General features: G+C 38.4%; 1 protein-coding gene across 4 annotated transcripts in view; it reads right to left on the reverse strand.

Moving 5' to 3' along the window:
• slx4ip (SLX4 interacting protein) overlaps positions 1–25,843 on the reverse strand; it is a 56,276-nt gene that overhangs the window by 21,837 nt on the left and 8,596 nt on the right. For all 4 annotated transcript variants that reach the window (XM_058795087.1, XM_058795086.1, XM_058795085.1 and 1 more), the window contains 4 exons: positions 25,384–25,473; positions 24,931–25,057; positions 8,219–8,296; positions 7,090–7,178 (listed from right to left, as the gene is read on the reverse strand). In XM_058795087.1, the coding sequence (XP_058651070.1) occupies positions 7,090–7,178; positions 8,219–8,296; positions 24,931–25,057; positions 25,384–25,473 (384 nt within the window). The remainder of the gene's footprint in view (positions 1–7,089; positions 7,179–8,218; positions 8,297–24,930; positions 25,058–25,383; positions 25,474–25,843) is intronic.

Here is a 25,843-nt window from a genome sequence, read left to right on the forward strand (position 1 = left end):
AGAAAAAAGTAACCTTAAACTTAAACCTTGAGAGCTGCTTTGGATAAAAGTATCTGCCAAATGCATAAATGTACCTTTATTTGCAAACAATGCAGCAGTTCCATCCCATGTCAAGACAACAAAACCATTTCTTATGGGAAAATTGGTGCTAAATAGAAATGGAAGCCACGGTGGGTCTTTCAGTAAATGCAATAAACTATTTGCGGTTTAGAGCAAAACACTCTGATGAACTTTTGCTAGCAATCAACAGCAGATGCCTTGTGTCTGGGAGTTTGTCAAACAGCTCTGGGAAGTTAACAGCATTGGACATTTCAGAATGACCAAGCAAAATTTTAGATGCTTTGTGCTAATTTTGTTCAAATCACGTAAATTTATTTGGTTCGCATGTTTTAAGCAAGTGTATGTTTTTATGTGCATTTTATGTCCAAAATTCACACTAGTTGGCAATATGGCCAAGGTCTTTCATCACAATATAAGTCTCTTTTCACAATTACATTATTTTTTCTAGAAATAAATTTACAATGCCAAAATTGCCAAAAACAATAACAATGCATGAGTATCGAATTGAATTCTTTTGCATCTCATTGCGCTTGAATGATTTAAAATCACTTGAAATATTAAACTGACAAAAACGCATGAACAGTAAACTTTTGTGATAACACAACACTATAACCTCACACGAACATAACCGCAACAGAAACAATAATAAAACATTTATACAGTTTGTGAAGTTTCTACCAGTTTATCATGTCTACCAATATATGACCCATAAGTCACAAAAAAAAAAAACATGGAAGGAAACCACAGCCACAGACAGAAAGAGCCAATTCCGTCAAAGTTATTTTCCCACAAGCTGTTTGAAAGCAGCAGGTTTAGCAGGACTACACATAAATCAGTGCTGCTTCACTCTAAATGGGCTGATCAATAGCTAGTGGGAAGGTTCACTTTAAGGTGCAGGGAAGGGTAATGCATGGGAAGATCTGAGAAAACAGAGTCTATGAGAACCCAAGAGACTCTCTGCGGTGTGTGTCCACCCACAGAGACAAGTATTCATAGGAAATCATGTTGTAACGTGGGCCGCTAATGTTTAAAAACAATCCATTTCCAAAGTTGGAGCGAACAAGCTGCTGTCTCATCCGTAGATCGTGTTCCATCCATGACCACCGTCTGTCGAACTCTCTCCTACACACACACACAAACTCCCCCCAACTTACCACGTCCCTCCGCCCACTGCAACCAAGACTGGACGGTTTTTGGGGGGATATCCAGACACACTAGTGCGCAGAAACACACCCATACTCACTAACGATAAGTCCACTGAAAATAAACACACCCAGCGAGCATGAACGGTACAGCGCACATACACATGCTCGACAAAAACATGGAGGATAGGGGAGGAAGAACATTTGAATTTCAATATCTTCATATGCATTTTACAAACCTTTGGAAAACAGATGAAAGAGACAGCAACAATGGAGCAGTGTTTCTTTCCCAGAGAAACTCTCCCAAGAAGCAATTCTCTCATGTACTTCACTGGGCTTCAAAGAAGAACAAGGGAAAGAGAAAGATGCTAAGAAAATTAATAGAGCGAAAGAAGGCACAATTCAATGTGTCTATGGGAACAGGGAATGTCTATGAAAATATAATTAAGGATGTCAATTTACATGTGAATTTAGTGAAGTTATACTACCGCTCCAAAGTTTGGTGTCATTAACACTTTTTTTTCTTTTTGAAGATATTAATACATTTATTCAACAAAGATGCATTAAACTGATCAAGGAGACAGTAAAAAGACACTGTTAAAAAATAATTCCATTTCAAATGCTGTTCTTTTAAACTTTCTATTCATCAGAGAATTCTGAAAAAATTGATTATGTATCACAGTTTCCACAAAAATATTAAGAAGTGCTTGTTTTCAATATTGATAATAACGTTTCTTGAGCACCAAATCTGCATATTAGAATGATTTTAGAATGATCATGACATTGAAGTCTGGAGTAATGGCTGATGAAAATTTTGAAAATAGCTGAATGATGAAAATAGTTCTGCCATCACTTTTTTTTTTTTTTTTTTTTTTATAAATGGAGCAATATTTCACAATATTATTGTTTTTACTGTATTTTCTGATCAAATAAATGCAGACTTGGTCAACATAAAAAGACTTTCAAATACATCTGTAAAAAATTAAATTAAATTAAATTAAATCAAATTTAAAATAAAATAAAATAAAAATTTCTGGCACAATAAAATGATCTTCATTTGGGAATTCACTTAAGAATATTGGATTACACGTGATTACTTATTCACTTGATAAATGAAGCATCATGCAATTAATCTGATCAACATCTATAATCAGTAGAGCCCTAATAATACAGACTCAACATACATTATTATCTGACACAATGTCAGAGCTGTAATGACCTCTACAGTTACAAAAGATGTGTTCATTGCATATAACCTCTAAGTTAAAAGTGAAAGAAATTCAAGCAGAATCCAGTAAGGAGTTAATGCAGGCCATATACCTTTGACATAAACACTTAAATAGCATCTATTTATGTCTTTACACTAAACGATTGTTGTAAATAAGCTAGAAAGTTACTTCTATCAACTAAAAGTCATTTATAAAAGGAAATGAGTCAGTTTTGACTCAAGATTCATTCACCCTTTACATTTCCATAAACTCAATCCAACATAATGAGCTGTAAGCGCTGGCACGCTTCGTGGACACCCTTACAACGGCTTATCTGTACTAGTAAACAAACAAATATGTAACGTTAGTCATGTGACCTGGACTCATTAGCCATTAGGCATATCACACAAGCACCTGGAGGCCCACAGTGTGGGTAGTGGAAGTGCAGTTACGGATAAGGACAAAGATCAGTCAGGGAGAGATCTGTGTATTGGAATTTGCATGTGACCATAATGCCCTTGAGCAAAAGCACTTAACTCTACTGTAGAGTTCCCTAAGAGGACTGTCCCAACAAGTGTACTCTACAGTAGTTATGATGAGTAAAGATGCAGTCACACCAGACTGTGTCTGATTCACTTCTATTCATCCTATATGAATGCAGGAGAGTGGGAATTTAAGCATGAGACACTTGGATAATATTAAAGTACATAAAAAAATACATTATATAAAACAGATCTTGGCTTCTGATTGGTCAATAACTTTACCTTGTACCTTGTTAATTCACTAGCCATGCGATCCATCTACTATGAATAACGTGCTGTGAACATTAATGCTTAGAGACGCTAAAGCATACCACAGCAGCACCCACACATTTTTTTTTACCATCATGGAAAGTCTGAATATTGACAACATTGCGTAACATTGCTGTCATCACAAAGATGATGCCTTTGGGGAGTCTTGACTGAGTCTAACATGACACAGGCTTGCTCGGGAGCTTTGTTTCAGTTGGTCATCTGAGCTAAATTTTTGTACACCACAGCAAGACCAAGGCCAACAAACAAATTAGAGAGAAACTACAGCTTGGACTCCTTACAATGCATGTCACCTATACAAAGAACACGAGGAAGAACATTTGCCTATTCTAAGAATGCCAGAAGAAACTAAAAGACATGAATGGTGTATGTCTTCTGTAAGTACCTGTCAGAAAAACGCTCCAGCCATCTAAACCAGAGCACTGACATAAAGGGTATCCATAAAACATAACCACTCTAGAAATCCACCTCTTTGTTTCTGTGGAGAAAAACCAGATTAGGTGACAATGAGTTTGTGAGGGCCAAGAAGCTCTTAAAATGACAGTGCTCTGTGGCTTGCTGTTGGAAACAGTGAGAAACTGAGATAGCAGATGAACAAAGAAAGGATAAAGTTATGTCCATAAACACTGTAGCTCTCCCCAAAGGAGAGGAGGCTGTAAAAACACATCTGCCCTGAGCTTTGATCCGCCGAGTCATTACAAGGTTGCTATCTTTCCCATTCTTCCAGCACACATCCAGAGGTACAGATGCGGCAACATCAAAATATAAAACATTCTATCTTTTGTGGATCAGAAAACAAGATTTTTTTGAAAGTCACTGGAGTTCAAACAACATTTGACACTATGGATATTATTGTACAGACACATTTTTTTAAATGTCTTCTTTTATGGTCCACAGAAACAGGTTTGGAGTGACATTAGGGTGAGTAAACAAAAGGTACTTTTTTTTATTAAAGGTTAAGAAGAATTGATCAAATCCATATGATTCCAATCCCTAATTTCGACTGTAGTGTAAATTCCAACTCAAATGTTCAAAACTCTCAAACACTAGTGTACAGTATGACGTGCGACCAAACACAGACCCAATTTACAGTAATCTGCTAGACACTTTCTCGAGGAGTTTCAGGAAGTGCATTAAAAGGAAAAGGAAGAGACGTCTGCCGTCTCAGTTGTGATGACATGATTCTGTGCTGACGGTGCACTGCACCCGCATCGCTTCTTTGCTACGCAACAGTAAAGGATCCTTCCCGTTCTACCCACTTCAGACCACACCACAGGATGTGAATCACTCAAGGAACCGTTAATCTTGTTCTGACAGGGGACACAAGTCACCTTCCAGTCCATGAAACAGCCCTTCCAGGGACTGAACTGGTGACTTTGCACATAGTACCTACCACATATCATTTTCACACGCTCTCTTGCTGCAAGAAACCACACGTTATATCAGAGTGTAACCTTGTGACCTGTGGATTGGTGTTATGGCAGCCCTGCACGGCTGATATAAACGATGTTTTGCAATCTGAGCTCTAAATCAAATGGAAGGACCACAGACAAATTCCCAAGCTGCCTCAAAACATGTGGCGTCATTCAGACTCTCACTGTCGAGCTCTGCGGTGAGAGAAACTCGCCATAAACATATGACAACACTGGAAGAACAAATTCACTGAGCCATTATCATTTTCAAATTGAAATTCTGCATCGTATGTGACTCATACAGCTGAGCCGCATTTCTTATTAAGATTCATAACTTTCCTGGCTAACTTCAAGCAAAAGAGAGAAAGAAAGAAACTGTAGGAAAAGAATCCCAGTGACAAATTAGAGCGGAGCAACTGAAATAATTGTTTTGTCATGAGAGAAACTCTAGCTCATTCTCCTGATGCACTCTCTCCTCCGATCTGCCAAATAGCGAGAGCACCACCACAAGCTCCTGCTAACCCTTCCTCGCAGCATATACAAGCACAGAGAACCACATCCTGACGAGGGGAATGCAAAAACAAGGGCCCTGCTTCCCTGAACTGGAAAAGCGGTTACACAATGTGAACTTTTCACTGTCGAACTGGATAACTTCACTCAAATTATTACAATTCTTGCTTTCATTGAAAGCCAAAGCAACGCAGGAAAAAAGGGCTCAAAGAAAAACAATGGCAAATGATTCAACTCGAAAAAGTACCGACATTAATGGCAGGACAGATGGGAGACTGTCCTTGATGTCCACCCAAGGTGGGCGGCTCTGTGCGCATTTCCCAGGATTCTATTGGAAGATAGAGTAGGATCAACCGAGAGAGACTCACAGGGAAGAAGTGGATATGAAAAGATTTGAAGAAGATCTGAGTGGGGCGGAGACACAACAGATAAGTACTCTGGACACACAGCAGGATGTCTGATCAAGGATGCTTTCACTTGGACATTCATGGCTCCAGAGATCCTACCACTGAGTATCCTGTTGAACCAAATCACGGTCTTCAGACCCACACACAACTGTTGCCATAAAAGTGGGTGAGTAAGAGGGCATGTGTGTGAGCCAAGTAAAACTGTGGTCTTGTTTCCGAAGCAAAATACATAGTGTACCAGTGATGCAACTCATGATTTCAGAATAAGTATCCTGCATTAAATTTCCTACTGTAGCATCAAGATGAATAACTCTAACAAAACTACTTTTTTCAAAATTGACTCGTCAGGGCTCTGCCTGACTGAAAGAAAGAAAGAAAGTCATATAGGTTTGGAATGACAAGTAATGAAGTAAATGAACTGAGTAAATGAAGACAGAATTTTAATTTTTGTGTGAACTCTTCATTTAAAGATAATCAGATGCATTTCATAGGGGGCACATACAAAAGACACATTCTTGATTTCAAGACTAGCTAGATGGAGAATTTAACAGAACTTAGAGGTCTTTAAACACATTGTTAAAATTGATATCTTCACTTGACAGCATTTTAAAAACATGTAAAAACACAGAAACAGAACAAGTTGCAAATCGTCCAAATGAATGTGATATTTGAAGCACTCATGCTTTAAAATTGTTAATATATTTACAGAATTTCACATCATTAGCTTTTTCTATAGATGGTTCAGAAATCGTATATTTTTTAGATAATATGCACACTCTTGGACCAGTTTCTGTACAACGTGTGTGTAGGCATATAGTAATATTATTTTAAAGAAATCGTTAATATAAATTAACTAATTTCAGTAATGTAATTCTTAAAAAAACAGTTAAAATGCTGTTCCTTTGTGCATATTATCTAAATAATGTGTATTGTAACTGCCTACAGTTTTTATCTTTACATTTTCATAAACAATGTTGAATTAATTGCTATGGTATTTAGGATCAAATCCAATCGTATGTGCGATTTATAAATAAGGCCCCAGAGCTCAACGTCTTAGGCCAAAGGCATTTAGTGGTCCACCTCAGAGAGCAGTACAGAATAAAAAGAGTCTTACCATTAAGCCCCTTCCAACTACTATTTTGCCGCCCCATAATAAGCGAGAGGGGAGAACCAAACGCATAGGAATTAACTACGTGAGTCCAGAACCCACTTCATGGTGTTCGCAGAGAATGGGTTCAAGACTGAGAAACAGAATACATAAAAGACACATGTACTTCATTTTCTTACCTTCTTTATACATTATATAAAGAGCTGGAGAATACAGACTTGTCCATAGAATAAAATCAGTTTGCCCCTTTAAAGAGCTTCTATACATATAGACACTTTTGTTGTAGCCAACTCTTTTTAAAGAGGGTCAACTGACTGTAGTTTAACTAAATCTATTTAAGTAGACTGCAGCTTGGCAAGCTAGTTTCAAAGTAAAGTAGCTTCTACAACACTGATTATAAACATTATATTATAACATAAGCAGCTCTTACCACATCCAGGTTCAGATTTCCACTGGGAAGTGCAGAATTCTCTGGATGACTGGCACACACTACAACACGCTCAGGAAACACACGCAACTCTGTGAAGGTCAAACAAAAATAAAGATGGAGTGATGTGGAAGTGATGTGGAAGTCATTTAGCACAATATTATATACAGTAAATTTTCATTTTGAAACAAAGTGAGGGGCGATGAAAATATGCATGATATTCATATAAAATTCTCAGACATCTGAAATAAAAAATGGGAGTGAAACCACTAAGACGAGAAGAGCATCAACAGCTTAAAATGACCTCAATGCCCTCTTCATGGGAAATGTTGAAAAAGCTTTGTTGTTTTTAAGAAAATGGCTAAGCTGCCATAAAGTTGAATGTAAACTTCACGTCCCCACTGCCCCTCAGTCAATAAAGTTTCAAATATGTAACTCGATACAAGTAAAACAAACCACATTGTTTGATGTATTCCGGTTTAGTTCCTTCAAACTTGGACAAATTTATCTTGAAAAATGAAGGCCAAGCAAATTGTTGGTCAGTTACTTTTTCCTTCTTTTTGTTTTTCCTTGATCACTTAAAATAATCTATACCGGACAGCCTTATTAGTCTGTATGCTTTACTTAGTTTCAATTTTTTTGAGGCACGTTAAACACAAATCATGTAGAATGATGACTGTAATTCCCTTATCTCTAAAGATACAGTAGAAGAAGCTTTAGTCTGAACTTGTTTACTATGATAAGCAAACCACATTTTCCCTGTGAGCTGCTGTCAAACCAGACTCGGGTGGACTTGGCTGTAGTCTCAAATATTTGTTGTGCATTCGTCTCTGTCTAGCCGGATATAATGGGTGGTTTCTTCTCTCTATACATTTGACTTGAAACTACAAGTTCTGAATAAAACGCATTTGGAATCATGTTCCGAGTTGCCAACTAAGTGAACATATTTCAGTCGACTTTTTCCAAAATAAAAACGATGCAGACAGTGACCTCCGACTGAGCCTGACAGCTGTACGAACTAATAACAACACAGGTGCTTCTGATACAATCATCTGTTTCATGCGTCAAGTTAATGTGGAAAGAAATACTCAAACCAATCTTCTTTAGTCAATGAGAAGAGGAAATAAACTACCTCTGTAGTGCTGCCTGATAATGCATCTCAGGTTGACGTGTCGTTTCATGAAGTGCACCGCCAGGCGAACATTCCCACCTGTAAAATAAAACACATTTTATGGAGCAAATCCACTAACACTCAGAAAACCTTCACTGGTGATATTCAAACAGTGAAGGCTTGTCACGGACTGCCTGTTTGTTTAAACAAATCCTCATTTATGCATGAGGAAACACTTTTCTCCGGAAAATCATTTTAATGCAAATCAGCACTGTATTAAATGATAGTCTGTGACACATCTCCTAAACATGGACGTTATCAATTATACATGGCCATGCAAAAGGCCAGAACAAAGGCTGTTAATGTTTGCCAAATATGACACCGCACAAAGGCGGTTTAGTGTCTGAAAAAATACCAAAGTGTTTAAGCAAATGAGAAAGAAGCCTCATAGTTCAGGCATGAACGTAAGCAGTGCCAGGGGCTTCTTGGCCTTTGAAGTCCACTGTAACAAGACTGACTGAACACTGAAACTATTTACAGCCTCTAATGGTGAGAAGGTTTTATGAATTCATGCTCCACTCCTTTGAGAAAAAACATGTAATGTGCCACTTTACCTGCATAACCTGTGTTTTAGACTGCAAAAATCTCATCTAAATACTGGATGAGTGGCTGAAAATTTGCACCGAAGACTGTTATTTATTATTCCTACATGGCTCTCTGAAATACTCAAATATTTTTGTGTGCAACTGCTAGACTGTGTAGTGGATCACGCTGTGTCTAGTTTGTGCCTCTTGTGCATTCTACAATCTCGTTTTTTTTTTTTTCAAAATAAAATAATTTGTCAACATTTATTATGTGGGATAATGTACAGTCAGCAGGTAATTATCAAAAAATAAACCCCTTCAATGTGACATAAGACCTGATCATTCTGTTAGCGTTTATTTTGCAACGATAAGATGACAGGAGAATAAATTAAGATTTATTGTAAAATTTTCTGTTTGCACAATTATGTTTACATAATGGAAGAAGTGAATAAATAGGGTGTTATACAAAGGCCAATCAAACTGCTGAAATGCATAAACCAAGATTAGTTTGTGACTCATTCAGAAATGACATCCTTCAACAAGAAGAATCAGAACTGAAAAAAGCATACTGGATATTACCAATATTCAAGTTAAAGGGACAGTTCACCCAAAAATGAAAAATGTGTCATCATTTACTCACCCTCATGTCGTTCCAAACCATTGTGAGTTTTTTGACTTATGCTGAACATAAAAGAAGATATTTTGAAGAATGCTGATAATCAAACAGTTGATGGTCCCCGTTAACTTCCATAGTATTTATGTTCCTACTATGGAAGTCAATGGGGACCAACAACTGTTTGGTTCTTCAAAATATCTTCGGTTACACTTTACTTCGGTGTGCATAAGACTGACATGACACCTTCATAATCATGACATGACATGTCATGAATATGAAGGTTTTTTATGCATGTTTATGACAACTGTCATTAAGTGTCATTCGCTCAGTTAATGCAAAGATGACATTGTTTGAGATGTCTTTGTTATGGGCCGGGGTTAGGGGCAAGGGTAGGGGTAGGGTTAAGTTAGGGTTAGGTCAAATAATGTCACCTTTGCATAAAAAATGACATAACTGAATGACACTTAATGACAGTTGTCATAAACATGTCATGAATAAGAAGGAGGTTTTATGCATGTCATGATTATGAAGGTTTCATGTCAGTCTTATGCACACCCCTTCAAGTAAAGTGTTAGCACATCTCATTTTTGGAACTTCAAACAAACTTCTTTTAAAAATGAAAAGATCTTTTTAAAAAATATATTTTCACACTAGAGCTTCTGTTGTGGACTCAAGTCAGTTTGACATTAGTCTGAAATCAGTTTTCTGATCTGAAATTATTAAACACTATATTAGGCAATTTACAGTGCATGTAGTATAATGACCATAATAAAAATATAATAAATTAAAAATTAATCCATTTATTTTATTTAAAAAAAATCAGAGCCATAGGTAATGAAAAAGATGAGACTTAAATTATATATGTAATAATTGTTTCATTTACATTTTTTTTTTTTTTTTTAATGTTAATTATATTGTACACAGCACTTTTTTCATTGACTATGGTTCGGATCAAGCAAATCAAAATAAAATCAAGTGTGACAACAGCCCAAGACACTGAAATCTCTTCTAATGTGTCATTATATGAAGCATTCAGTGATGTCAACATTATGTGTTCATTCACTTTTGCAGTTGCCAAAGCAACCATACCAATTCGCTGTTAACATGCCAAGAAAACAAGCTCATTCAACCCTCCTAGTGTTGGAGCAGCGACACAACCATTCTGTTTTAATTTAAGAGACAGCGGGCAAAGGAAGAATCCAGCCTAGATCTGTTTGTCATTGTCCAAGGAATGCAAGATCCACTAGATGCGAAGGCAGAGCACTGTTGCTTAATCTGGGAGGAATTTGTCGGCAAGAGAGGGGGCCTGGTGAACACGCTAGATATCTGCTGGTGCAGCTGTAAACAAGAAAACAGGCATGGGAATCCATCAGCACTCACTCTGTGCCCTGAATAGACCCCTCAACCTCTCTGACTGCATGTGAGAGACTGCCCTAGGCCGCCACAGGACCGTAAAATACAAACGAAATGAATCGGACTACTATCTAATGACCCCAAGTGCTTGAGCATATCGGTTCAGAGAGAAAAACAAACTCAGTTTGGGCACTCTAAAATAGCCGCACCCTCACATCCAAAACGTTTGTCTGCCTTCAGAGTGTGTGTTGTTAGATGTGTCAAATGAGCAGAAATGCATTAGAGAAGACAGGTTTACCAGCTGATGTCATAGCAGGCTCTGCTAACAGGTCTGCTAGGTCCTCAAACTGGAGCTTCTGTAGGTAATGATATGCAATTACAGTGTCTGCCGGCCACAAAACTGTCATCAACACCCCCTGTACGTGATTGATGGATCTACCTCCTACTTTCTACTACTTCACAGGTAGTGCTTAACAGCAGCTCCACTTTAGTCGTTTTATTTTCAATACCTTTTTCCTCAGCCATCGGCCATCAAAACTAACTGTGCTCTAGAAACAATGGTACAATCAGTCAGATTAGGACAGCTTTAAACTTCCTGCACACACTTGCTTTGATACATTTTAGGCTCAAACGTTGATAGAAACAACAAACAGAGCATTTAAATCCTAATAAACCCTAAACTCAAGTCACTGTATCCAAGATACAAAATAATTATCATAAATGTTATTTTATCCCACCTACGAGAATAATAGGCTATGGTAGACATCTTGTGTGAAACCCCGGTGAGCCTGCCAAACAGGCTCCTAATGTTGATATTCATGTCAAGGTTCCAGGCGACTAGTGCTCGTTTTTGCTCAAGGGAAGTGATACAAGACTAGTGGGAACAGCAACACCTAGCTTCACAGAACTGCTCATCTAAGAAATGCAGGTTAATATGAATCAGATGCTCCCTCAGGTGTTCCTCCCCATCACAAAGAATCAACCGAGGAGAATTTCGATATCAGATTTATATGCTTTTGAGATGGCTTGGACCTTAAAGCGCTCAAAGGAGAAAGGCAACACCGGCAGATGGCACATGGAACCCTACCAACTTCAATGAGAAGGGGAAATAAAGCGTGCGTGGACAGTATCAGCGTCTTATCTTTCCTGCTCCTAATCATTTGAGTATGCAATCAGCCGCCCCAAAAGCTTGGGAGAGTTATGGGAAAATGAAATTCAGTCATAACATGAGTCCCTCTGCTCAGCATCAAGAGCCTAGGGCATGTTCTTTCCCTTTCTAACTATAGTGTGGATGGATTGAACAAACAACAAACCGATAATCTGCATATTTCAGGAGATAAAGAAATGGGCATCTTTTCTGTGTGCTTCAAAACCTTCAGTCGAGTCCGTTTCATTCTCAATTTGGATTGACCCGTCCTCCCAAGTCCTTACTGAGAGAAAAAAAAAAAGTTTAATTGCATTTGTGTTTCCTCTTTTCCTTCACTTCAAAGAGGCAATTCCCAAGACAAGGCCAACCGAGGAGTCTGGCTCTAGAGTAGAACCACAGAAAGGCTTGTTTTGAGAAATCAGCTGTTGGTTGAAAACCAAAAAAAATAAGCATAATTCTTCTGGCCCAGGCCAGCAAGCTAAATGTAAATCTTAGTGTCTTTTAGCAATTTAAGCACATCTAAAACTTAAGAGAAAGAAAATACTGGAGTTATCTAGATAAAGGCTGATGTTTACAAAAGTGCTTCTCAACTGTTTTTGATTCAAGACCCAGATTTTATAAGTGGCAAATCAACACTGTATCAGAATTGCTTATCATTTAAAAGTAAACAAATGTGCCCATAAAATTAAACCCTAAAATTTGTCATTTCAGCGTGAAAGAGTTTTAGGCTAGTAGACAGAACTGTACTGTACAGGACTATTTTCATGCCTTGCAAACTCAAAATATTTGGATTTCTGGTGTATTCTACATTGTTGCTGCAAATTCTGCTGATTTGTCACCAAGATAATCTTAACTAGCTAACTGACATTAGAGTGTTTTTGTTGTTTTTTGTTTGCAAAAAAAACTTGACAGTTTTGGATGCATCAGTAAGACTGTTGAAAATGACAAACCAATTGATAATGTTTTGCATTATTTTCCGGCCAAATCGGCTTATAGAGTTGCATTGCTTGAAAGAAAGAAGGAAGAAAACATTTATTTTGTAAAGAAAATAATAGTTTTGTGAAGAAAAAAATAAAGAAAACTTTTAAAAAATGTAATGAAAAACAGAAATATTATTCTACCAGATCTGTATCACTAACAAAATCAGAACATGGCCACCAGACCCACCAGATGTTGCAAGTGGCATGTGATGTTCCAGAGAAGACGATTGAGATGCCCTCTGAGAAAAAGCATTCCAATACTCAATCCACATGGCAACACAACATCACAACACACGTCTTTCCACAGGTTTCGCTGACACTAAGCCAAGGCAGAAATATATACAGTACATCAGTACACACACATGCAAGGGCCCCCTGGAGCTTTTACCACTTCCTGGGAAAACAATAGAGAGAACGAAAAGTCAACAAACCAGAAGAATGTAAAGAGGAATGTGAAATAAAATGGAAGAGCGGGGTGAGTGATCCCTTGTCTCCAACTAGAGGCATTCTTTCCACTGATTCAGAGTTCAAAGAAGAACACGAGCTATAAAAACCTCATCAGCTCTAAACAAATGGAGAGCACAGACAGCTCAACATGCGAAAGAATAATAATCATCTCTCAGCACCACAGTCTAGATCTCGACAAGCCAAAGAGGTTGTACAATCTAAACACGCCGAGCTCTAAAAACAGACAACATCAGATACGATTTCTGGTGGTAAAACTGGGTACGATCCGTGATATCTGAGCATATAGCTACTGTGAGCAATGGGCAATCCTGAAGTGATCTCACAGACGTGAAAACCGGGGACAGCGGGTGGAGAGCGGGTGTCTAGGTGACCGAGTTGGAATTTGTAGAAATATTTTCTCTCGGCCCTCACTTTGATGTGAATGATCACCCTCTAAGATCTTGTCCTCCGCTCTTACTGGGTCAGGGTGGGGCTCCCGGGCGATTGTGTGTATGTGTGTGAGCGTTTCACGGGGGTCGCCACATGGAAGGGCCGAGCGGGGTTTTCCTGGAAGCACATCACACCCGTCTGCGTAACTGTAGCCTGGGCCGAGCGGGCGGTGTGTCTTATCACTCTGTTCAACGTCCACCTGAAACAATATTTGCACATGAGTGTTCAATTTAACATTTGGGTGACCCCTTCAGCATGGTTATGAAATGCTGCAATGTGGCCCAACAGGAGGATGCAACACATGATCAAAAGGAGAAATGTAAAGATAAGTAAATGGACTAAAGTGCCTTCAGAAACCTTCTTTTATAGTCTTACTAAACACAAAAAGATCAAAACCTAGACCAAACTCTTAAACGGTGACATTTATCGACTGAAATCCCATGACACAGCAAAAAGATCAAGACTGTGATCAGTCGCACTGAAATTGAAGATCCCACCTCTTTTCCTCACAGATGTCTCCTTTAATTAGAGCTCCTAATGCAACACTTAGCTAATTGGCTACACCTGCACTATAAACGTATATGACATCAGCACAGCTATGAAAACGGGTGAGTGAGAACATCTAATGAATTAATAACACCCAACACAGAATTCTTGAATGAAACTTTACAATGGCTGCATCTGAAATCACATACTTCTATACTATATAGAAAAACAGTACACGAACAGAGTAGTATGTCTGAATTCACAGTATTCATAAAACAGTAGTCAAAAAGTCCCCAGATGACCTACTATTTCTGGCGTGATTCTGAAGGATGCATTCAGTGGATACTTTACTATCCCATGAGGCCACGGGAGAGGAATGTGAATTGTGAATGGTAGTGAAGTGATGCAGCTGACACTAGTAGGTCACATGACAATGATAACATGATGAATGTAGTATGGATTACACTCACACTACACACATAATAATGCATCTTTCCTAAATAAAATAATATAAATATATATATATATACATTTTACTGACCCAAAACATTTGGACAGTAGTGTATATGAAGCATTGTGTGTGTAACTAAATGAAAAAGGTAAGGAAAAATTTAAGATTCAAAAGTTGCAACTGCCATGGCTGTTATGAGCAATCAGATGCCAGTAGTACTAGAAGCACCAACTATTATGTTACCCATAAAAGTCAGCAAAAAGTCTAAATCAATAACGAAGGTACACCAGGCACTGCATCAGGAAATTTAGCTTTTGTAACTGAATTTGACAAAAGGTCAAAATAAATGAGAAGCATTGTGAAAAAATAATGTACGACAATTACAGACATTCCCATCCGGACGAGATTAGACTTCTCAGAGGACCACTGATTGTGTCAGGGAAGAAAAAACATGTTCGTTTAAAATCATATTGCAAGTCTGTGAAAGACAAAATTCCCTGGCCTTCTTAGGGAAAAGTAGTCCTGTCCGAATTAGAAGAACAGCAATTAGACTGTTTGATGACATTCACAGTATATACAGAGTTTCGGTACAAAACGATCCATAAATGATATACAGGAACGGTACAGTAAATATAGTAATCGGGAGGCTTAAGGATGCCCCGGGAGCAAACAGGGAAGTGTGGTGTGAATGAGGACAAGGAAACACATTCCTCCTGTTTAGTTCCAGCAGATTAACGATGTGGGGAAGGCTTCTGAAAACCTGACTTATGTGCTGTTCTGCAGTTCTGAAGGTTTTGAACCAGAGCTAGGCCTGTCATTGAATCCAGACCTCCTCATCTCTCTCTCCCAATAAATCCATCCAGCTTGTGTGATTATGAATTTGTGTGCATTAAAACTGACTCACCTGCACAGCACACTGGTGCCTGCAAGGCCTTAATGACGAAATATAAAATGCCATTTACAGTGGAAGAACAATCAAACTTCCTCTTCCAGGCAAATATGCATTTAATTATAATATAATAGCAGCCAAAAAAATAATGATGATTCAATGGAGAAAAGCACCATTAACCCTGAGCACATGTCCTGCCATTTGATCTGCTCTTGGGCCTTGAAATGAAAACGTTAAGAGGAAAAGGCAGGGTGATCCTCTAAAACGATTTAGTAATTCCTGAAGTGAAGTTTGGTCAGGCGGCATGTATAGCCTGGGTTCACAGAGGCTGTGTCTGTATGTGTGTGTGAGTCTGCCTGACCAGATTGCGGTTGAGAAACAGTCCCATGAATCCCAAACTGATCAAACTCTCCTTCCCCAATCCCTAATTACATACAGAGCCCTGTGGTGGGACAGCAGCAGAGGAACACCGCTGACCCCGGACGAAAGACAGGGGTGTGTGTGGTGAGATCGAGTCATACTGAATGTATAAACATCCGATTCGGGCCAAAGACGGGTGTGTTAAAGCTGTGTAGATTTGTGTACTCGAGAGTTTGAGTGTGAAAGTGCGGGAGAAAGGTCTGCGGAAAGAGTCCGGCTGTCCAGGGGCTTTTCTGTACAGCGAGACGCGGGCTTAGGAGGTGGATTTGCACAGCAACTGCAACATGACAAAGCATCAAGGGCTAATTCTAGAACAAGGAGACAGACAGACTGACAGACAGACAGGCAGTCAAAAGAGCCCAAGGAATTCAACAGCTCCTGCTCCCAGGTCTCCATTTCCCATGCTGGTAATCCTGCCTAGTCCCTCTCACATGTTGCAGGGCAGGTAACTGCTGCTAATGCCGCCACATGCTTTATATTTAAAGGCTACGGGGCATGAGGGGCAGAAACAGAACATTCCTATTGCAAAGTGTTGGAGAGGGGGCACAGACAACACTATAAAAAAATAAATAAAAAAGTAAAAAAACTAATAAAAACACTAGAACCAAAATGATCAGTTTTAAATGCTACAAGTGAATTTAGGCCTCACAATATCATAATATATAGTATGAACAATGGATATTAATTTTGAGATTTGCTAAAGATTACAATTAACAGTGTTATATTTTTTAACTAGAAAATCTACATTTAACTTCATTTATGCTTACCAAAGGCTGCATTATTTCATCAACAAATGCATTAAAACAGTAATATTGTTAATAAATTATATCAGCGATTAAAATAAGTTTCTTCTATTTTAATATATTTTAAAAAGTAATTTATTCCTGTGATGGCAAAGCTGAATTTTCAGCATCATTAGTCCAGTCTGCAATTTCACACAATGCTTCAGAAATCATTCTAATATACTGATTTGGTGCTCAAGAAACATTTCTTGTTAGTATCAATACTGAAAACAGTTGTGCTGATTGTTTTTTTCCAGGATTCTTTGATAAATATAAAGCTCAAAATAATACAATTTATTTGAAACAGATTTTTTGTAAATATGTAAAAGTCTTTACTGTCACATTTGATCAATTCAATGCATCCTTGTTTAATAAAATAATTATTTTCATTCAGAAATTAAGAAATGACCCCAAACATTTGAACAGTTGTGTATATTCAATATCTACTGATTTAGATTAATTTAAAAATCTTTAACATTGGCTGATAACAATATGCTATGAATCATTAGATATTATTTAACAAAAAAGTCAAATCAAAACGCAGGTCAATTTGTCAAACCTTAAATTAGTTGACAGCACCATCAAATTCATTTGAAAGGTGCATATGAACGTAACTGTATTTATCACTCTATAACAGCAGCTCATTCTGCTGCTGTGTGAACACAGAAGTGGATGGAGTGCCGCAGCCAGTCCCACATCCCTCCACTCACTGAGTGAGATCTCACTCCCACTGTGCCCTTGTAAACACATTCTCCAGCGGTAAGGCTATCTGCTGCAGTGCACTTGTGCTGGCTTTGGGGCTGGGTCACAGGCAGACAGCACTGCTTTAAGCCCTCCTCACAGGGCCTGCCAAGAGGAGTCAGCCTGGTACACTGTGCAGCGTTCGCAAAGCCCTCTCCCACGGCTATTAGTGACCATTCATCTGGGGAGCCTGGGAAAATGCCTCTGAACCCGGCAGACCATCAGGGAGAACAGCCTGCCAGGTGTTCCCTCCCCCTCTGCCACACCAGCACTGTAAGCCCTGGCACCTGTGGGAAAGAGGAAGGGCCTCGGCAAGGAGGAGGGGTATGAAGAAACTGCCCACCTCATTTCTCCTCCCACTTATTCATTAAGACTCATCAGATCAAACACACGTGATGTGGGGAAACGTGCATATAGGTAGTAAATCTCTTGAGTTACCTAAAAACGGGTAAAAGCACAAACAGCTGTTCGTGGTGCACTATAATTGTAATTGCCTCAGTTTGGCTGTTGAAGGAGGGCTTCTTGGTTTACAGTGCAGGATTTAGTATGTGTGACACAACAGTAAAAGAACATTAGGTTACTACAATATTACAACCCTGTAAAACAAATCACCTGTATAAAACTAAGAACTAATGAGAAACGACCTTCACCCTCACTAGTTACCGTAGTTTCATTTCCACTACAATATAACTGAATTAATTACAATGCATTTTTAATACGAATACAATATATATACAATATCTGTATTTCTTCTTATTGGATATCTCCAAAGCTGCATTTATTTGATCAAAAATATAGTAAAACTTTTTTGTAAAATATTATTACAATTCAAAATAACTATTTTGTACTTTAATATTAAAAATGTAATGCATTGTATAGATTTCATGATCAAACATTTCTTATTATTATCAGTGTTGAAAATTAGTTCTAGGTTTACTTACTGAAAATGACGTCATGTTTTCGCCAGTGTCTCTAGCTGATATAAAAAGAGGAAGAGTGCATATTGCATGATTACAGTAGTTTTAACAGTTATTGAAGATGTACTGTAAACAAAACAAACAATAGTACCAGGATTTGTACAAGGGTCCTGGCATGCTACATTGCAATGTTGTTGATAAATGCCAGTGAGGCTTTAATGCGTAACCACGGAGTCGTATTGCAAATGATAATTGAGTCCTCAGTGTCTCAATGTTTAGACTATCAAAATCATTGCTAGTGCCCAAATTCGATACACCGATTCACGCACAATCGATTTCACACAAATTACTTGCATTCCAAACTGAAAGAATGCAAAGTGAGTCATTCATTAAGTTCTCAAAATGTGTGTACGTTCACTTGAAACTGGGTCACTTTCATGAACTCTATTGCCAGATTGATCTTTTAATTCATGGGTTTTCTCAGTAAAAGTACTCCTGGAAATATTAGGTGAGAGTATCTTATCATGCCGTAAATCTTGCAATGAAAGACACAGAGTTGATTTAGTTTCATATTAAAAAATATATATATATTTGGCAGAAACTTTGAGCTACAATTTAATTAGCTCATGTTCTCCGTTTAAACCTAATAACTCTATTTTGAAATTGCAGCATCAGAGATAGGTTAAAGTACTTGTAACATAGAAACAAACAGACTCTTTGGGTGTCAGACAGGGCTGCAGGGAATTCTTCCTTTAAAAAAAGGGAGTAATCAGGAAGGAGTGCTAACAGTATACGTCCATCTCACTCCAAATATCATTATTTCTTAAAAAGGAGGAAAAGTCAGTGAGAAACCTTATTTTTGCCCTTTTCAGGGCAGATATGCTTCTACACATGACTACATGAAACAACGCAATTCGCTGTCTTCCAGCAGAAAACATTTCCTTGGTTAGTGTGCCAAGAGTCCGGCTCGTGCTTGCACCAAGCCAAGACATTTGGTGGGAAAAGTTCCCCCTTTCCCGCCCTCTCTAAAGCATAAATAAATCAACTCACTATGAGCTAATGGGGAAGCATGAGGTAGCCAGTCAGGGAGAAGCTACAAGGGCTGACATTTGGAAAATGGCCTTTGCAGCTGAGAGCAGAGCAGACTGCTCAGGAAATGTGTCGGCATGTGACACGCTCGCTGGATGTGATAAATGTGACATACACGCATAAACCGCCACACACAGGTTGACAATAGACACATCTATGCTGGGAATTAACACAAAACACCATGCTTGATACATGCATGACGAAACCATGTAGATTTAAGTAGGCCGACACATACAAGAGAGGGAAAAAAAGTCTCTGGTGTATGAGTGAGTTCACACAAAAGGATCTGGGGAGAGTTAATAGCTGTTGATAGCCGACAGCTGGAGTGGTCACATGTTCTGTGACTGGGAAATCGCAGAACTCTTTGGTTACGTTCCAATCGGCTGAAAGTGTGCTGCAAAGTGGACTATACAAGGTATTCAGTCAATTTAATTGGAATTACAAATCGCATGGAGCATATATGCTAAGTCTGACTGAGAAAATTAACCAAATCATATGTACTATTATATAAAATGTCACATAAATATTTTCATTAAAGTCATGGGTTGATTATGACAAAGTATATATATATATATATATATATATATATATATCCAAGATGCTTCAAGAGGCCTACCTGCAAAGCTACCTGAAAACTATGCACAAGTGCACCTAGGGCAACAGCTACTTTAAATGCAAAGGTTACACCAAATGTTGATTTAATTTAAATAATAGAAGTTAATTGACAAAGAAAATCTATTTATGACATTATTTTTGACAGTATCCTTATTTTACAGCATTTTTCCACAAGTGCCTAAAAGTTTTAACAGTACTGTAGCTTTGCAGGTAGGTTTCTTGAAGCATCTTGGAGACGTTGCCACAGTTCTTCTGGATTTAGCCTGTCTGTTTGTTCTGTTTCTTCATGTTATTCCAGACAGACTGGATGATGAGGAGATCAGATCTCTGTGTGGAGCACTGGCTGTTGTCAGACTCCCTGTGCAAACAAAAATCTCACTGGATTATTACAATTAATGGGAAAATGAATGATTGGAAATATTAACTGATATTTCCTACTGACACACTACAGCAAAAGATAGAAAACTGAATTAAAACCAATTATACACATTTATAATACATAATTATATACATTTATACACATACTTACACAGATACATACATACAGAGAGTACACATGCATATAAATAAAATACATACATAAAATATACTTTTTTATTAATAAAGATTGTTTTTCTTAATAAAATTTTTATAGTATGTATATTTTAGTTATATACTCTACCAGTCAAAAGTTTAAAAAGTTGTTTATGTTTTTATTATTGCAATTTAAAAACTATTTTTATATATTTTAAAGTGTAATTTATTCTTGTGATGGCAAAGCTGAATTTTCCTCAGCCATTACTCCAGTCTTTAATGTCATATATAGACAAAAATGGGAGATACTGCATATCTGCTGGGTGATCACTCTTACATGTGTATATCAGCCGGTTAGTGTTTGACCTCTGCACTGAGCATGTGACCCTTGCATGTATTACCCAGTCACAGTCCAGCTCCATTTCCTGCCGGAGGCCTAAAAATACTTTAAACTTCTATGTTTATGGACACAAGTGAAGGAGACAGACTGTCCATGCACACACCCTGTGAGTGTGTTTCATCATTTGTTATGCTTATCTGTCAGAGATAATGAGTCAGTCTTTCTGATATATTAGACAATAACCCTGTTCTCACCTGGCCCAAGGGCGAGACATCGCATTTCTCACAGCCACTATATACACAGTGAGAAGTGATTCATGATGTGCTCGTCAGATTAACTAATGACATATCTGAAATCGATCTCCAATGAGAGGTGCTGGACACATACACCGTATCATAGGTGAAAGTTGAGCTAAGTCAATCTTTATCTGGGAAACCAGCTACTGACAGATCCTAAAAGCCCCAATATCCAGTGCCAGAATATAAACAATCCACCTCATTGCTTTTTTTATCTTGTTTTTGACTTTTATCCCAGCAGCGAAAGGATAGGAGAAAACAATCAAAACTGCATGTAATATTACCATTGAGAGAGAGATGAGCACCTCTGCAGCGCTGCAGCCGTGCCTTGACGTGCCGTGAGAGGGGCAGCAACATCTAAAGAGGAGAAATTTCTTTTTATGAGCTTAACTGCCCTGTAATCTACCTCTCTCAGCAGGACCTAGCTCATGCAGTGAGTCAGCCTTTTACAGGCTTTAAGTGCTACCTGTGCAAAAAGAACCACCTCTTTTAAGGCCCCAGTACATTTTGAGCGAAATCGAAATATGACGGGTGTGATTTCAAACTAAATCTGGCCAGTTCATAAGAATTATTTGCTTTAGGAATCAGGTTACACTGGTCGTGCTGTTTTTTTTTTTGTGCTGTAACATTAACACCACAGGATGCGAGCACTACGATGCGAATAAAGACAATAACACAGTCTACACTGGATGCTTTGTGACAATAACACATTTTAATCAGAGATCCAGTCTACACTGGATGCTTTGTGACAATAACACATTTTAATCAGAGATCCAGTCTACACTGGATGCTTTGTGGCATGACACGATGGGACACAACAAATCCCCAACAGCAAACCAATGAAGGACAAATGGATTTGCAACGTGGTTTGTACCGCATCTGGTGTGCACGGTGTAAAAAGAACTAAAAACTACATCAAATCCATATCAGAATCACATTGAATCAAGAGCTTGTGAAACAAAATCTAATTAATTTGTAAAATCTGTGTCAATACCCTGCTATGAACTATCTTTTCTTTTAAAGGGGTGGTTGATTGCAATTTCACTTTTTTAACGTTAGTTAGTGTGTAATGTTGCTGTTTGAGCATAAACAATATCTGCAAAGTTGCAGCGCTGAAAGTTCAATGCAAACAGAGATATCGTCTTTTAAAATTCTGGAAGTTTAATGCCTACAAAAACGGCTGGTAAGGGACTACAACGAACTACTTACGTCACGGACCCAGATAAACCCCGCCCTCGGGAACATGTAAGGAAGGGGGCGAGGCCATGCTGTGCTGCTTTAGAGAAGAGGAAGAGAAAACTAGGGGTGCACGTAAAAATCTATTCATAAATGAATCGCAATTCTGTCTTCTAACGATTCTAATGGATTCACAAGTTTCAAAATTAATGTTCTAAAACAGCCGCTCTTAATACTGTTCCTCGCGTCGCCCTGCTCTGCATCTCTCTCTCTCTCTCTCATTCAGATAATCAGATCAGCTCCAACAAACTGTTCCAATTATACATTTTCACATAGCAATGAGAAGCGTTATACATGGACGCGTGTGCGGTTGCCGTTCTGTATTAAAGCTTTAATCAGAATAAAACCGTATATTAAAAGCTAACATAAGCAGTAGCATAATAACAGCGTATCTAAAAGTATGAGACAACAAACAAACAAACATACATACCATTAAGAGCCGTGCTTGCACATGTTCTGTGCGATCCTCTTCACTAATATCCTCTGCGTCGCAATCGGGCTCAAATTGATAAGAAATATAGACGACGACATTGTTTACAATACAACCGGAGCACATGCCGCTGAGCTGAGGGGCGGGACATTTAGACACACGCTCTGCGGTTTAGCGAATCACAACACACTGAGCCAGCTAACCAATCAGAGCCCATCACGTATTTCTGAGGGAGGGGCTTCATAAAAACAGGAAATAATCGAGGCGTTTGTCAAAGAAAGGACAGAGCGGTGTAGAATAAAGGTAAATTATATGAAAAATAATGCATTTAAAAAAAAAACGAAGCATGAACACGTTAGACTGCACCCCATAAACACAATCAAGCCTAGAAAAAAAAACAGTAAACCACCCCTTTAATAATTGGGCTGGGTAGCAGATTTTGATTTGATTCAGAATTACACATGACAAAATCTAATCGAGTTGATCAGATTTCAATTCAACTTGATTCTGAAGAGTTTATTTCATTTATAATGTTCATTCTCTCTTTGCCAATGCTGTAGATTATACAGGACAATGTTTCAGATTGATTCAAACTGATAATTAAATTGAATTAAATATCTTCATTAAACAACCTACACTGGTCACTTTGTATGTTTAATTCAGTAACAAGGTATTCAGTTCACAAAACAGTAAGAATTGTTCATTTTAGGAATCAGGTTACACCGGTCACGATGTAGTGTTTTTTTGTTTTTTGTTGGATTCACTAGAAAGAACTGGTTCATAACAGTTATTTGTCCATGAATATAAAAATATCGTAGGAAATATTAATACGGGAAATTCTAATTACGAAAATATCAAGAAAATTGAGTTCACAAAAAACAAAACAAAAATGTTCTCATGGCATCTGAAAGATGGGGATTGCTGCACAAATACTTTTTTGAAAACACAATAAGAGAATATGAAGCGGAAAAAACAGAGGTGGCTTGCATACATGCTGAAGAAAAGCCAAGTCAAACACATTCACAACATCTCTGTGGGGGCGGTGGAGACACTCCTGGGGAGTGCTACCTAGTCTCAACTAGTTTTTATTCTTGCTGGAATGCAGGTATAGCCTCAATTTCTCCACTTTGTTTTGAAATCTTTCCCTTCCTGCTGTGGGACAAACATGTACAGAGTGCTCGAGCTGTGAAGCAGTGTGACATGTCTCGTGTTTATGAAGGAGAGATCGTTTCTAAAGTAGGTGTGAGGGAAAGACACAGGTCTTCACTTGCAGTTTGATCATGGATAATTGTATATTTCAATAGCCTATAGCAAATTGTCAAATATGCAAGGTGTAACAGCTATTTCCATCTTGACACATACATTCGGTATTGTATTGAGTACAGTGGTATTTGTGGTTCAAATGGGTACAACATAAATCAGTATAGTTAAACATTAGTAGACATTAATGAACCTAAGGGATGGGCATGTACGTCATCATCTTCTGAACACATCTCAATGGCATAAACAAAATGATGCAGTTAGATATCTAACATTGGCAAATACACAGCAACAACTCTAGAAAAGAAATGTTATGAAATGCTGCCTATGTATGAGGTTACTAACCCTACAGTAGGCGATAAATAGTATGTGAGAAGAGTAGTATTGTCCGAATTCATAGCATTCATAAAACAGTAGGTGAAGAGTACCCTGATGACCTATTACTTCTGGCTAGATTCTAAAGTGTGCATCTGATTAGCACTCTAAAATTCCCCATGATGAGGCTTTGGGAGAGAAGTTGTCAATGAAGTGACACGGTCACTTCCACCACTGGTATTGGTAGGTCATGTAACAGTGAATTTCATTCATAGTACCCATATTCATACTATACAGAACACGCTGTTTTTAACAGTCTCAAAGTAAGTTTCAAACCCATGTTCGTACTACTATGCAGAGCCCATGTATGCTATACCTTCAAGACAGAGTGGGGCGGTCAGGGTGAGATCCTTCCTCGGTTTGGGCTGGATCTTCTGGTATCTGGCCTCTTGAAACTGCCTCACCCTCAGCTCCAATGCATCTCTAATCAGAGAGCCGACTTCCTGTGCATACAAACACACAAGAGTTTGCACACGTATTTGCAATCTTGAAAGCAAAGACAAACCTCCCAAGGTGACATTAGTCCTAAACTTTTTATACGGAGCTCAAATTTAACTAGACGTTCTGCATGTAGAGTTAAACCTGGGAGGGAAAATCATTCAAAGCCTTTCGGCTGCGTGGGCCAATGAAAACATATATCTTATAAAAGCAGAAGGAGGATGGGGGGATCCCCAAGAGTAGATCCAAATTCCAGATTCCTGCAGTATCAGTCTATTGAAGCATAAGAGGACATATACAAATAAACAGAAACACACCCTCATTCCCATACCTTCCTGTGCTCTGGAGAGAACCAGCTGGCATTGTCTTGGCTGCCTAAGGGCAGTATGTGAAGATCCACCAGCACGGCGAAATTCCCACACTTTGAGAGAGAAAGAAAGAGAGATGGGGGGCTTAAACACAACAAAAAGAAGTCATCACTGAGCTGATTGAATGACACCTTCAAATCCATAGCTGAAGGCAAGTCACTCCATCCCCTTCCTCTTGTCTTTGTGCATCTGCTTCCCCCCTCTCTGCACACCAGTTTTACAAGCTTTGTAAACGCACCTCATTAGCATTATGTCAGTAACCAGATACACTTGATCTCAAAGACGGTGGTGTTAAAACCAAAGCCGTGCAGAGGACTGACACAGCAAAGGATTTGCAGCTTGAGGAAATGCCTTACTAAAGGATGCCCTCGCTAACCTGTTAGTTTATGGAAATGTGACGAGAAGAGGGCCAGATTCGGGGAG

This window comes from Onychostoma macrolepis, chromosome 13, assembly GCF_012432095.1.
Source record: "Onychostoma macrolepis isolate SWU-2019 chromosome 13, ASM1243209v1, whole genome shotgun sequence".
In the NCBI taxonomy this organism is placed as follows: domain Eukaryota; kingdom Metazoa; phylum Chordata; class Actinopteri; order Cypriniformes; family Cyprinidae; genus Onychostoma; species Onychostoma macrolepis.